The sequence below is a fragment of the Chrysochloris asiatica genome, unplaced genomic scaffold (assembly GCF_000296735.1).
Source record: "Chrysochloris asiatica unplaced genomic scaffold, ChrAsi1.0 scaffold00007, whole genome shotgun sequence".
Lineage (NCBI taxonomy): Eukaryota > Metazoa > Chordata > Mammalia > Afrosoricida > Chrysochloridae > Chrysochloris > Chrysochloris asiatica.
This window is the reverse complement of record NW_006408525.1, coordinates 8,932,983-8,947,972: the sequence shown is the minus strand read 5'-3', so window position 1 is coordinate 8,947,972 and position 14,990 is coordinate 8,932,983. Positions and strand designations below refer to the sequence as shown.

General features: G+C 39.5%; 1 protein-coding gene across 4 annotated transcripts in view; it reads right to left on the bottom strand.

Annotated features, from left to right (window-relative positions):
- TUBD1 (tubulin, delta 1) overlaps positions 1 to 14,990 on the bottom strand; it is a 26,306-nt gene that overhangs the window by 2,518 nt on the left and 8,798 nt on the right. The window contains exons 5-6 of one of the 4 annotated variants that reach the window (XM_006832367.1): positions 9,453 to 9,617; positions 4,578 to 4,748 (exon numbers count right to left, since the gene is read on the bottom strand). The exons of 1 other annotated variant lie outside the window; for it this stretch is intronic. In XM_006832367.1, coding sequence (XP_006832430.1) covers positions 4,578 to 4,748; positions 9,453 to 9,617 — 336 coding nt within the window. The remainder of the gene's footprint in view (positions 1 to 4,577; positions 4,749 to 9,452; positions 9,618 to 14,990) is intronic. 2 more of the 4 variants (XM_006832366.1, XM_006832368.1) reach the window with 2 other exon arrangements.

The window sequence follows — 14,990 nt, the reverse complement described above, 5'->3', positions numbered from 1 at the left end:
ACCTAGGAGTGAAATTCCTGGATCATACGGTAGTTCTGTGTTTAACATCCCAGTCTCTATGCTGTGTACCTAGGAGTGAAATTCCTGGATCATACAGTAGTTCTAAGTTTAATTTTATGAGGAACCACAAACTGTTTTCTCTAGTGAATACCATTTTGTATTCCCAGTAGCATGGATGAGGGTTCCAGTTTCCCCACATCTTCACCCAGTTAGCAGTCTTCAGTAGGTAGCCTTTTGGTCTTGGGTAGTTCCATAGCCATCCTACATCAGATGCAGTGGTGCCTCATTGTGATTTTGATTTGCGGTTCACACCCACCCACTGCTCCTAGGAAATCGTCTACATGGTCACTATGAGTCAGAACCGACTCGATGGCACTTAGCAACAAATGGTTAATTCTAGATTGCAGTGGCTCTGCAGGATAAGCACTGGACTGCAAACCACAAGGTTGATGGTTCAAGCCCAACAGTTACTCAGGGAGACAGATGAAGCTTTCTGTTCCTACAAACACTTATATCCTCAACCCTATAAAAGGTCATGATGAGCCAGAACTTACTTGACGGCACTTCACAACAACAATGCCAGGAGCCCTGGTGGTACTGTAGGGACTGCTAACCACAGATTGACAGTTGCAAGATCGGCACCAGCTGCTTTTCAAGAGAAAGATGAGACATTCTAACCCCATAAAGTTTTTTTTATTTTCTTTTTTAATTGTGAATTGAGTGAAGGTTTACAGACAAGATTATCAGTTTTACATTCAACAAATTATACACTTTGTTTCATCTCAATGATTATAATTCCTTCCATATATTTGTTGGATACATAAATACATATAAATATCCCACTCTGCCTCCCCTACCTGTTTCAGCCTGTGTCTCTGTCCATGTATCTACACACAGAACACTAGTGTTCCAAGGTTGTGTATATGTCACTATTTATCTCTGGGCCCTTTAGCCCTAGCATACCTCCCTGTGTTTTCACCTATCTTCATCATTCTTCTGCCACCCTCCCTCTTGTATACTGTCCTCCCATTACCCAAGTTAACATGGAGTCCTGGTGTGGCACTGTAGGATAAGCACTAGACTGCAAGGTCAGTTTAAACTGAAAGGTCGGCAGTTCAACTCACCAGCCACTCCTTGGAAACCGTACAGTGTTGCTATGGGTCAGAACTGACTCTATGGCACTTAACAACAACAGTCCTCTAGCCAGTGAACTGATTACTCTCCCTTCTCTCCTACACCTGATAACCATCAAAGAATGTTTCTTTTAACATGAAAACCTTTTCTTGAATTTTTACAATAGTGGTTTCATACTATATTTGTCCTTATGTGACTTATTTCTCTCGGCAAAATGTCCTCCAGGTTCATCCATGTTATGAGGGGTTTCAAAGATTCATCTTTACTCTTGAACGTCGCATAGTAGTATTCCATTGTGTGTATGTACCAAAGTTTGTTTATCCACACTCTCACTGATGGATATTTAGGCTGTCTCCATCTTTTTGCTATTACGAATAGTACTGCAATAAACATGGGTGTGTGTCTGTCTATCTACTTGGCTCTTATTTCTTATAGATCTATACCAAGTGGAGTCCTGGTGTGGTGCTGTGGGTTAATGTGCTGGGCTGCAAGGCCAGTTTGAACTGCAAGGTAGTGGTTCAAATTCACCAGCCACTCCTTGGAAACGCTATACAGGGTCTCTATGAGTCAGAACTGACTCCATGGCACTTAACAACAACAATAAATATACCAGGTAGAGGGAATGCTGGGTCATAAATTATTTTTATTTCCAACTTTATGAGGAAGCATCACACTGTTTTCCAGAGCGTTTGAACCATTTTACAGTCCCACCAGCACTGAAAAGTCTCAGTCTCTCCACACCTTCTCCAGCATTTGTTATTTTCTGTTTTTTTGAACTTTTCTATTAATGCTGGTGTAAGATGGTATTTCATTGTTGTTTTGATTTGCATCTCTCTAATGACTAGTATTCAAAACTACCAGCTGTTTCATGGGAGAAAGATAAGGCTTTCTGCTCCCATAAAGATTTACAGCTTCGGAAACCCTGTACCGGGTCGCTATGAGTCGGAACCAACTCCATGGCACACAACAACTACAATGGCTAGTGGTGTGGCGCTGCAGGATAATGCACTGGATCACAAGGTTAGTTTGAACTACAGGGTCAGTGGTTCAAACCTACCAATTGCTCCTCAGAAACCCTATACAGAGCCACTATAAATCCAAATGATTTGATGGCACTTAACAAGAACTATAATGGCTAATGATCCTGAGCATTTCTTCATATGTTTGTTTGCTGCCTGAATGTCTTCTTTGATGAAGTGTTTGTTCAGGTCCTCAGCCCATTTTTTAATTGGGTTGTTTGTCGTTTTCTTATAGAGGTGGTATAGTTTTTCATAAATTTTAGAGATTAGTCCCTTGCCTGATATGTCATCTGCAAAACATTTTTTTTCCCTATTGGCTCTCTTTTTACTCTTGACTAAATCTCTAGATGCACATTAAGTGTTTAATTTTTAGGAGGTCCCAGTCATCTATTCTGTCTTCTGCGCTTTGTGTGGTTTTAGTAATGTTTGACAGTGTATTTATGCCCCTAAGTTTGTCCCTATTTTGTCACTGATGATCGTATAGGTCTGAGTTTTACATTTTTTAGTCTTTACTCCATGTTGTTTGTTTTTCTATATGGTGTGAGATATGAGTCTTGTTTCATTCTTCTATTTTCAGTTCTATCAGCACCATTTGTTGAAAAGACTATCTCTTCTCCACTAAATGTGTTTTGGCCCTTTGTCAAGATCAGCTGACTGTTGAGGATGGATTTACTTCTGGGTTCTCAATTCTGTTCCATTGACCTTTGTATCTTTTGTTATACCAATACCAGGCTGTTTTGTTTTGACCACTGTGGCTGTGTACATTTTGAGATCAGAGAGTAAGAAGCCTCCAACCTTGTTGTTCTTCTTAAGCACTGCTTTGCGTATCTGAGGTCTCTCCTTTTGACATAAAGTCATTGATAATTTTTTCTACCTCTTTAAAGAACGATGTTGGAATGTGGATTCTCTCATAAAGATTTATAGCCTCTGAAATTCTGTACCCTGTATGTCTAATCGACTTGAAGACAGTGAATTTGTGATTCTATTGTTGTGGTTTTAATGGCTAATGAGGTTGAATATCTTTTCATGGGCATTTGTTTATCATCTTTGGTGAAATGTCTATTAATATAAGTTGCTGTTACTGATAAGTGCCGTCTAGTCAGTTCCAATTCATAGCAGCCTTGTATAGGGTTTCCAAGGAGCAGCTGGTGGTTTTGAACTGTTGATCTTTTGATTCACAATCCAGTGGTGATCCTAGAGTACCATGGTGGTGGTGGTGGAGTGCCATACAGTTGGTTCTGACTCACAGTGACCCGGCATAGGGTTTCTGAGGCTGTAAATCGTTACGGGAGCAGAAAGCTTCATCTTTCTTCTGCAGAATGGCTGGTAGCTTTGAACTGCTAACCTTGAAGTTAGCAACCTGACTTGTAACCACTACGCTACCAGAGCTCCTGTTTGTTTCCGACCCAGTGACCCTGTATAGGGTTTCCATGGAGCAGCTGGTGAGTTTGAACCGCCGACCTTGTATTTCAAATTGACCTTGTGGTCCAGTGCTTACAGTGCCACACCAGCACTCCAATATAGAGGTCCCCAAAATTTTCTCCCAATCTTAAGGTTGTCTCTTCACTTTGTTTGATAAAAGTCCTTTGGCACACACAGAGTAATTTTTCAACTTCTAATGGGTTTTATAAGAAAACGCTCGTCACAGAGAACACTAATTTTCCTGCAATACCTATTCTCCTTTTCTTCCTTGCTGTTGTTGTTGAGTGCCATTGAGTTGGTTCCAACTCATAGCGACCCTGTACAGGGTTTCTGAGGTTCTAAATCTTTGTGGGAGCAGAAAGCTTCATTTTTCTTCCACGGAGTAGCTGGTGGGCTCAAACCATGGACCTGGTGGTTCACAGTCCAGTGCTTGTTGTATGGAGCCACTGCGCTCCTTTTTTCTTCTTTAGTGATTGTTATTGTTAAGTGCCGTTGAGTCATTTCGAGTCATAACAACTTTGTATAAGGTTATCGCGGAGTGGCTAGGGGGTTTGAAGGGTCGACCTTGCAGTTGGCAATCCAGTGCTTATCCTACAGTGTCACACCAGGACCTTTCCTAAACAATTTCCCAATTTTTTAACTGAATTCATGGACTCCCTGGCTGTCAAGCATGACATATGACTCAGTCTTTGTCAATAGCATAGAAATGCATGTGTGTTGTGGGTTGGTGATAGGAGGAAGAACCGCATTCTCTTTTGCTTGTTCCTGTGTGGACTTGATGGTAGGAACCCAAGCTAGTGTCTTGGACAAAGCCACAGAGCAACCAGATGTTCAGAAGACACAACTGGACTTTTATCTTGTTTAAATTATTTCTATTTTGATTTTCAGTCACACAACACCTGAAACAATGACTTTACTCCATTTTGCCACTAAAATGCACATATTCTTTCCTTAAGAATCAATCCAGGGGTCATTTATTATCATTATCTATGTCAAATGCACATCTTAATTTCCATTGTAACATCCGCTTACCCAGATCTGCACAATGCACGTCTTTCCCACGAAGAATGACCAGGTTAGCAATGGAAGTGTCAAAATGAAGTTCCTTGTTGAAAGGCATTTTGCCAAGTGCAGGAAGTCTTGCTAAAGGAGGCCGTACCTGCCAATCGATACCTACCCGTAAAACAAAACAAGGGAAAAACTTTGTAATTGACTTTGAACAAGAGGAGAAAAATACCATTTATGTGCATTTTACATACATTTTTATTGATAGACAAAGCTGAATCTCAAAAGCTGAATACTGCATGAAACAAGCCACGACTAAAAGACTATATATACTGAATGATTCTGCTTATATGACATTCTGGAAAAGGTAGAAACTAAAAACTATGGGGATAAAAACCAGATCAGTGGTTGCCAGGGACTGGAAGTGGCGGGAAGGGATTGGCTTTACAGGATTACAAGGACACTTTTGGGGATGATGGGAATATTCTGTCTTAACTGTGGTGATAAATACATACTATATTTGTTGTTGTTTTGTTGTTAAGTACCATTGAGTTGGTGCTAACTCATAGTGACCATGTATAGGGTTTCCGAGGCTTTTAAATCTTTGCAGAAACAGAAAGTCTTATCTTTCTCCTGAAGAGAGGCTGGTAGGCTCGAACTGTGGATTTTGTGGTTCACAGTCCAGTGCTTATTATATAGTCAAAATACATAGACATATATACTAAAAGGGATGAGTTTGACTTTCTATATATTAGTAAACAAAACAAAAAATAGTAAGGGTTATAGAAACACAAACAAAAATGGGGCAAAAATATTCACTAGTCATATGGATATCTTAAAAGGCTCTCTCATTTTACCTACAGACTAGGAAAAAGTTTTGGGGAATGACCTCTATAAATATATAAAACTTTTAACAAGAAAATACACATAATCCTATTTAAAAATTGGCAAAGGACATGAACAGACACTTCACCAAAGATGACATTAAAGCAGCCAACAAGCACATAAAAAGACACCTGTGATCATTAGCCATTGGAGAGATGCCAATCAAAACTACAATGAGAACGGATGTAGACCGTGCAGACCCGGCCAGGAGTTCAAGGCCCTGTGGGCCCAAGCATTGCAGACCGTCCAAACCATAGGCTCTGAGGATCAGACTTTAGCCACCTAGCAGACATAGCAAACTGTCCCTCATCTGATTATTCAGTTATGCTTGTTAGTAATCGCATACATGAGCCCTGGATATCCACAGATAAATGTAAAAACCTTCCCTAAAAGCCGAGACTGTAAATTCCAAAAAGGCAAAGTTCCCCCCCACCCCACCCCCCCAAGAAAGGAGAAAAGCCAAAGAGGATAGAGAGAAACACTGTTGAATGGTGATGTATGGAGGGGATTGTAATCAATGTAATGAAACAAGTTATATGAATGGCTGAATGTGAAACTGATGATGTGCCCTGTAAACTTTCACTCAATCCACAATAAAAACCTTAAAAAAAACAACAACAAAAAACTACAATGAGATACTGTCTCACCCTGCTAAAAGGGCACTGATTACAACAAGACAACACATGCTGCCAATGTGGCAGAGAGACTGGAGCCCTTATCCACTGCTGGTGGAATTGTGAAAAGGGAGAATCACTATGGAAAAGGGAATGGCACCTCCTCACAAAGCAAGAAAAAGAAATGCTGTATGTCCAGGAATCTCATGTCTAGGTATACAGCCTAGAGGGCTAGTGCCATGACCTGATTAGACAAGCACACCTATCTTCACTGCAGCCCTATTCTCAAAAGCATGGACACAACCGAAGTACCCATCACTGACTGAATGGATCAACAAAATGGAGTGCATACAAACAGTGGCAAATGATGATGAGTCCTCAAATCATCGTGTACTGTGAATGAGTCTGGAGGACATGATGCTGAATGAAACAAATCTATCACAAAAGGAAAATATTGAACGATTGCACTTTTATAAAAGAATAGCTACAGTGGGACCTGTAAGACCTAGAACTCAACCGGACTACCTTGTTTTTCTGGGGCTTGAAACACTCCTGTGTTTCCACCTTTGACAGGACACAATCTTAGGACTTTTCTATTGCTCCTTCTAACAGAAAATATTTTAGCCTTCCTTCTCTGACAGGCTTCCATCTAACAAGCGTTCCAGCTTTCTCAGGTTTTACTGTATATATACACAGAGACCAACACCCATGGTGCTTACCAGGGATGAGAGGGGAAGAGGACACACCCCGAAGGTAGTAGACACTTGATAGTTTTGGTGATAGGAAAGACAGCGTTGAATATGGGCGAAAGGCACCCACTGGACTAAGGTAAATGATGTCATTAAGAAGTGTATGGAATACTGGTGTGGGACTACAGGATAATGCACTGGACTACAAGGTCATTTTGAATCACAAGGTTGGTGGTTCAAACCCACCAGGTGCTCCTTGGAAACATTAGGCAGGATCACTATGAGTCGGAACTAACTCAATGGCACTTAATGACAAAGAAGTGAATATGAGAAAAGGGTGTTTGTGGTAAAAAATATGACATATATAATTTGGCAACAACAATAACCAACAAAATATGTAGTCATACAAATATGTATATAGGCATATGAAGACATGAACATGAATATGTGGGTACATATGTATTCACAGACAGAAGTATCTAGCGCCACTACGTACATACAGGTACATGCATGCATGTATGTATTTCCATATATGTAATAAAAACCATACAGAGGACACAAGTATAAATATGTCTTAGACTTAACCAAACACCTTGCAAGATTGGTTTTCAAGTCTTAAGGACTCAGGATAACGGACAACTCAGTTCACTGGTATAACATAGTTCACAAAGTTTATCCCTGGGTAAGTAGGATCTAGGGTCTTAAAAGCTTGTGACCAACAATCTAAGATACAACTATTGGATCTCTACTTGTCTGGAACAAAAGAGAAAGAACGAAATCATGGCCTTTGGAAAGATCGTAACCTACAGGGTAAACAGTCCACACAAACCACGGATTCATCTACTGTGAGACCAGAACTCGATGGTACCTGGCTTCCAACAGCAACTGTTCTAATTACGGTCCTTAGAAGGATCCATACAAATAGGAGAAAAATGTGGAATCGAACTCAAATTCTTAAAAAGTCCAGACTGGTGGAGACAAGAGGATTCCCCAAGACTATCACCCTGAGATATGCTTTAAATCTTTTAAACTGAAATTGTCCCTTGAGAAATTATAGCTAAATAACAGATTGGTTTGTAAAATAAGAGTATTATTTGTAAGCAGCTCCAGGATGGCAGGTGGCCCCCTCAACACCTAAATAACTGAAAAATCAAGAAAGGGCAACGAATGGAAGAAAACAGCAAAATAATCGGCAAGAGCTTTCTTTTCTTTTTTAAATGGTTGCCCCTGGGAAGGAGAAAACAAGAACATGAAAGACTGATCTTTCCCACAACCAGCCATGTAGAATTACTTGACTCTGATCTATGAGCACGTAACAAATGACAGTATACATACTTTGTAGAACACTACATAGCTCTTAAAAAGAATGAGGCCTATCTAAACATAGGGAATTAGAAAGGTCCCAAATGTGATGTATAAAAGTTGGAGAGCAGTAAGATAGATATAATGTGACCTCAGAGTATCTGGCTCAATTATCAATTAGTTGTATATCCTCAGTCGATATTTTTTACCACAATGAAAACTGGAAAAACAAAAAACAAAAAAAAAACTTCAATTTTCCTTTCTGAGGTAGCTGCTGACAGTTATAGTCTATCAAAATGAGTAAACACATCAAAAAAGGACAAAACCTGAAATCCAGGGGATGGGGTATACACTACAGGATGAGACAAAGACAGATGCTAGAGTTGGTTATTTCTCAGGCCCGGAGGGATTTCCCTAAGTGGGTGATGCGAGGTTTTTGAACATTTTGAGAAAGGATTCATTTTTACAGCAAAGTTCAGGAATACATTAGAAATAGGTACACAGTATGTTTAGGGTCAGCACTGGGCTGGGAACCACAAGGTCGGCAGTTCAAATCCACCAGCTGCTTTTCTGAAACCCTATACAGGGTGGCTAAGAGCTGGAACCAACTTGACAGCCCTTAACAACAACATTATATTGGTCAAATAAATATAATTAGTATGTCTACGAAGAAAAATTAATTATACATGAAATGAAATACAATCACTGTACACAAAACATGGTTCAACTGTGAATAATATTTACATAGTCAAAGTAATAAACACACTGAGAATTGCTCTATTCAAAAAATATAAATGATATTGGGAGAATGGAAGTGGATGACTATATATAGTTCTGTGGGTAGAATGGCTGTAAAAAGATTCAATCCTCATTTTTCATGTTAGTAAAGTAATGGATAATATCTAAAACTGAAAAATAAAATAACAGCATAAGGCAAATTCCAGAAGAAACAGCTAAAAATGTGAAACGCTGCTTTAGCTGGGGAATAGGGAAATGTAGAACACTGGACTATCTGTTTCCCTGTTATAAGTTCATACTGTACGATTATTTGACTGAAAAGAAATTAAGATATAGTCTATATACAGTGCAATGTGTAAGTTTTGACTACTTGATTTTACACACTATGTTTATTCATTAATTACTTTGATTAAAATAAACAAGAATAATAGCAACAAAACACGTGGCACTCATCTGAAATGTTTCTTGGAAATGAATCTGTGATTTAAGAAGACCTCCTGGAAGACGCTGGTAAGTTACTGCAAGAGCCTACCTGACCAGAAGAAAGGACCACTGTTCTAACCAGCCTAAGCCAGTTTATATTGAAAACTCCACGACAGGCATTTTCCCCAGCTTGTGGGTGTATATTTTAAAACACCCTTTACCTTCTTCCATTTTTGCATTAGAAATGAGCATCTGTCTCAAATGCTTGAGGAGGCCAGCCCAAGTAAAAGTGCTGTAAGGCAGTGAGTTCTCAGCCATTTGCGGAATGTTACGTACACCCAGCATCTTGAATTCAGGATGGGGAACTAAATGCTCCATTAAGTCTCCTGTTAAAAAACCAAAAAGATCTGAACATTTTTTTTATTTCAGATAGTTGTCATTGGCTTATATACAACATGATTTCCGGTCCAATGTGTTTTCTTCTCTAAAGTCAGACTTGCTTATATTTTAAATTATGACTGTACCCATTCCTCACTATGGACATGGATAGGTTCCCAAGATCAGGTCGTTATGCAAAAATCAGAGTTCTATGAAAATAGAGGATGACTACATCACTACACAATTGCCAAATTATATTATTATATAACTACTAAACTACATCATTACACAACCGCCAAACCACTGACTTATTCTTCCTTCAGACCTCAGCATTCTTTACTGCAGAATTACATTGTTAATGTGCTTAATAGTCAGACAGTAGATTTTTTTCTATTGTCATAAATGGAAGATGTTGGATAATGAGATAGTTGACAAGTGAGGAACAGGTGTTAACATTTTAGAAATGGCGTCTGTTGCATATCATGTATTTCTTCATTTTAGCAACTTAGTATGGGTGAGAAAATATATTTGCCAAAAGGAAATACAAGCAACTATAAGTGTGAATGAAATATTTTGTTAAATCCCAAGAAAATAAATACATAGGCTAAGATACTTTTCTTATCATTCTGTATTCACTAAATTTTACCTTAGATATTTTCCTGGATCTTTTATTTACTTTATCTGGCTAAATAATCATCAAAACCTGTTAACATGGAATCCTATCAAGAAAGAGGCAGGATTAGTGACTCCTGAAGAACGAAATGTATCTTTCTTTAGAAACTTGTATTTTTAATGAAAAAAGAATTAAGGAGAAAGGTTTGTTTGCTTTATATTCACAGTTGTCTTTATATGTTTATAAAAATTCCTAGGAGGATCCCCATGGTTCAGTTTTCAGATAAACAATAGGCATGACTATAGGAAAACAATACACTGGGAAGGTTACACACACCTGAGGAAAGTCAACCATTTAAGAAGAAAAGGGCAGCATTTACCCAAGGACAAAATTCGGAATGCTTAGGAAAGGAAAAGGAATGGAAACAGGAAACACAGGGAGGAGGTGGGATATGAGGTTTCATTGTAGGGTTCAAAGTCAATGAAATGAAATAAAATATGTATGAATTATGGAATGGAAAAATGATTGTTCTATAAACCTTCATCCAATACACAATAAAAAGGTAAAAAAAAAATGCTAAGGAAACAGAGAAAAATATTGAAAAATAAACAAGAGATATATGTTTTATGATAACATTTAGTACAAACTAATATCCTGTATCTGCATGAAAATAAATTTTAACATAAACATTATAAAATACTACACAAATGACCTTAAGCTAGTGGAGTTTCCTGAAAATAACACTTCTGTGTAAAACACCTAGAACTGAATTTTATTGGACAGCACAAAAAAATTCAGAAAAAAATTCCTGAATACTAATACATGAATTATTAATTGTTGCATCCCAATCTCCCCTCTAGCTTTCTTAATCTGTTACTTCTTCTACAATTATTCTTTGCCTTCTCTGGAGTCCTAATCCATGGGCCTTCTATCTTCTTAATCCATCAATCTATGGCTTTCCTCTCTATAATAATAGAGAAGCATAGCAGGCACTCACTCCTTAAACAGGAGGACAATGAAAGGATCCATTGAGAAGATAATGATGAGCTGGGACTTGAAAGATGTAAAGGAATGGTCAGGAGAATAGTCCATGTAGAAAGAGCAGGCAGGCAAAAGCCCAGTGGTAAGAATAAGCTAGGCTGTATGAGAAAAAAATGGGGCTCCTGAGATTTCTGAACAAGGGGTGAATAGAAGAAAAAGGATTATTGGGAGGCCGTGGATGGACTGCACAGGCTTTATTGAGGAAATTGTAGGCTTTATTGTAAGAAATCTGGGCTTAAGATTTTGAAATGGAGTAATTGAGAGATTGAGCAAGAAACAGGCTTTGGTATTAGACAACTAATGCTTTGGGACATTTGTGAAATATCAGGAAGAGTGCCGTTTATAGAAATCTGAAATTTATAGGGAATTGGTTAGATTCAAATATAAACTGGCCAGAGGGTCCAAGACCATCATTTAGAAGTTGGGGAAAGGTTGAGAAATCAAAAAGGAGAACAAATAGGAAAAAGAGTGTCGCCATTGAGGTTGGAGGAACATCAGGACAAGAGCTACCACGCAACACAGAAGACTTTGAAGACAAGCAGTCGGCCATGAAAGATTCTGAGAGGATAATTAAAACCAGGACAACAAAGAGTTAGTTGAATATAGCAACGTGGATTCACTTATGAAACAATTTCAGAGAAGTAGCATGGGCGGTTTGACCTAGATTGGAATGGGTTCAAGAGTGAATGGGAGGAGGAAATGAGGACACAAGGATAGACACCCCTTTGAGAGCATTTGCTTTTAAGAATAAGAGAAATGGGGCAAACAACCAGAGGCCAAAGGAGGGTTTCTTCAGAGCAGGAGAGGCCAGAGAGTTATTTGTAATGGGAATAATTCAGGAAAGAGGCCTGAAGTACAAAAAGGTGAATATAGGTTTTATATCCCTGACAGTTAAATTAAAACCCAAGTGGGAGCTGGCCTTGGATAGGAGCAGGACCCTTCCTTCCCAAGAGGAAGCACCATTGTGGGCCCAGGAGCAGTGAAGAGTAGCGGTGAGTCCGAGGAGCTTCTGTCTTCTGCTTTTATTATCTAGGTGCAGCAGCGAGTAGAAGCCGCTACAGTAGTGATTGACTAGGCCAGCCCACAGGCTCCCCTCCAATCAGTGACTTACAGGCAATGCAATAGATCTTTTGAGAAGCAACTGTAATCGTTTCCAACCTCACTAAAATCCTGTGTGGCTTTCCTTTGGATTTAGGAAAGCTACCACTGCCAAGGAGCAGTGGCTTCTAGTGACCCTGGAGGGCAGAGGGGAGTTGCCCCCTAAGGCTTCCAAGGCTGTAAATCTTCACGGAAGTACACTGTCACATCTCTCCCCTGTGGAGTAGCTAGAGGAGGGTTCAATCTGCCAACCTTTTGGCTTGCAGTTGATCACTTTCACCACAGCACCACTAAAGGTCTTTTCAGTCTTAGGTTGTTGTTGTAAAGTGCCATCGAGTCGGTTCTGACTCATAGCAACCCTGTATAGGGTTTCCTAGGAGCAGCTGGTGAGTTTGAACTGCTGACGTGTGGTTAGCAGGCCAGTGCAGATCCTACAGTGCCACACCAGAAGTTCACTTATGTTAACAAGGTTAAAATGGCCTCAAGGACCTGCGCCACAGACTCCAACCACACCTCAAATCACTTTGTTTCTTAACTCAATGGATGGCTCTCAACTTTTGTTTGTGCCATGCTCCCTTTTGCTACAGATCTTTGCACATGTGATTTTCTCTGCTTGGAATACTCTTTTTTCCCTTCCTTCTCTTAGTCAATTGCTAGACAAGATACAACTCACCGTGTCAGTGTCATTTCCTCAGAGCAGCCTTCTCTGGACCCTCATTCTACATTAGCTTCCTTTGTGTAACATTCTCTGGGAATTGTACTCCTTTCCTTCAGATTATTTAACTCGGTTTGCAATTATACACTTTTGGTGTAACTCTTTGACTAATGTCTCTCTTTCACACTAAACTGTTTGTTTTCCCAACATCCATCATAGTGCCTAAGGAGCTCTGGTAGCGCAGTGGTTACAAATCAGGCTACTAACTGCAGGGTCAACAGTTATAAACTGCCAGCTGTTCCGCAAGAGAAAGAGGAGGCTTTCTGCTCCCATAAAGATTTATAGCCTCAAAAACCCTGTACAGGGCTGCTATGAGTTGGGTGCGACTCTACGGCACATAACCACAAAAAATCATATAGTGCCTGCTCCACAGTAGGAAGTCAAATGTATGTTGAATGAGTGCGCAGTTGGGTACCCAATGTGCTAAGTCCTGTGGGGTGCACAGAAATTAACAAGACACACATCTCCAAGGGAGCTGCAAATGAGCAGGAACATAAAACATGCACATGACAAAATCCCTCTCTAAGGAAACCCATGGCAGCATCCAGGGAGGGCTGGGAAAGGGACTGGGAGTTTTTGGCTTTAAGTAGAAGCCTTCATTACTGAAACAACGCTTACAAAGCTTATTATATTACAAATTCAAGGTACAACCAATGGTTCATTATAGCAAACAGTATTATTACGTTAAAAATGTTTAATGTGTCTGGAAGTGTTTCTTTAATGGTTTTATGCATAGAAAGGCATATTATATACTATACGCTAAGACAAACATTTCATTAACTTATGCTAGATATAAACTGAACTGTTACATATAGATTTGACTTAAAGACAGATTTAGGAATGGAACTCATTTGTAATCTGGGGACTACCTGTACTTTGTTGTTGTTTTTTAACCTGCACTTTTTGATTACATATCCTTTTGTACTTCTGAAATAAATGTATCAGTGGGACTTTTAAAAGCAAACAAACACACATTTTTCAAAAAGCCAAAGACCAGTAAGATACATAATATACAGAGATATAGAATGTCATAGGAGTTTAGAAGAAAGAAGGACTCTGGCTGAAGTCCAAGGTAAGAAAGTTACCTGGTAAAATGACCATCTGAATTGAACACTGAAAGATGAATAAGATACCAACAGAGGGAGCAGCAACTAAGCAGCGGGAACACTGAGTGAATGCACCAGAGTAGGAAAGTACTACCAGATTAATGAAGGACCATTAGCTGAGAACTACGAAAGGTGAGTGGAGATCGATGCAAAGGAGATGAAGCTTAAGGCATTAGGGCGAGGACAAGGAATACCAGGCTAAGGAATCCTGACAAATCAGGCAAGTAACACATGAACCAAGGAATGTACATCAAACTCAAAACTCTGCTACCTAGTCGATTCCAACTCAGGAAACCTGTATAAGGTTTCTGAGGCTGTAAATCTTTATAGAAGTAGAAAGCCTACTCTTTCTCCTTTAAGTGACTGTTGAGTTTGAACTACTGACCTTGCAGTTAGCAGTGCAGTATTTATCCTACAGCACCACCAGGCCTCTTCTGAATCCAGCTTGAACCGCTGGACGTTCTCTGTCAATGTACGATGGTAGCCGTTTCTGTATTACCTTTAGCAAAACTTTACTCGCATAGGAATATCAAAGAGATTGTTCGATGACTTCTGCATTCTGTTGGGTCACCTCTCTTTGGAATGGGCACAAATATGGATCTCTTCCAGTCAGTCAGCCAGATAGCTGTCGTCCAAATTTCTTGGCAGAGACGAGTGAGTGCCTCTTGTGCTGCCTCACTTCCTTGAAAGAGTTCAATTTTTATTCCAACAATTCCTAGTGCCTTGTTCTTTGCCAATTCCTTCAATGCACCTTGGACTTCTTCCTTCAGTATCATTGGCTCTTGATCATATGCTACCTCTTGAACAT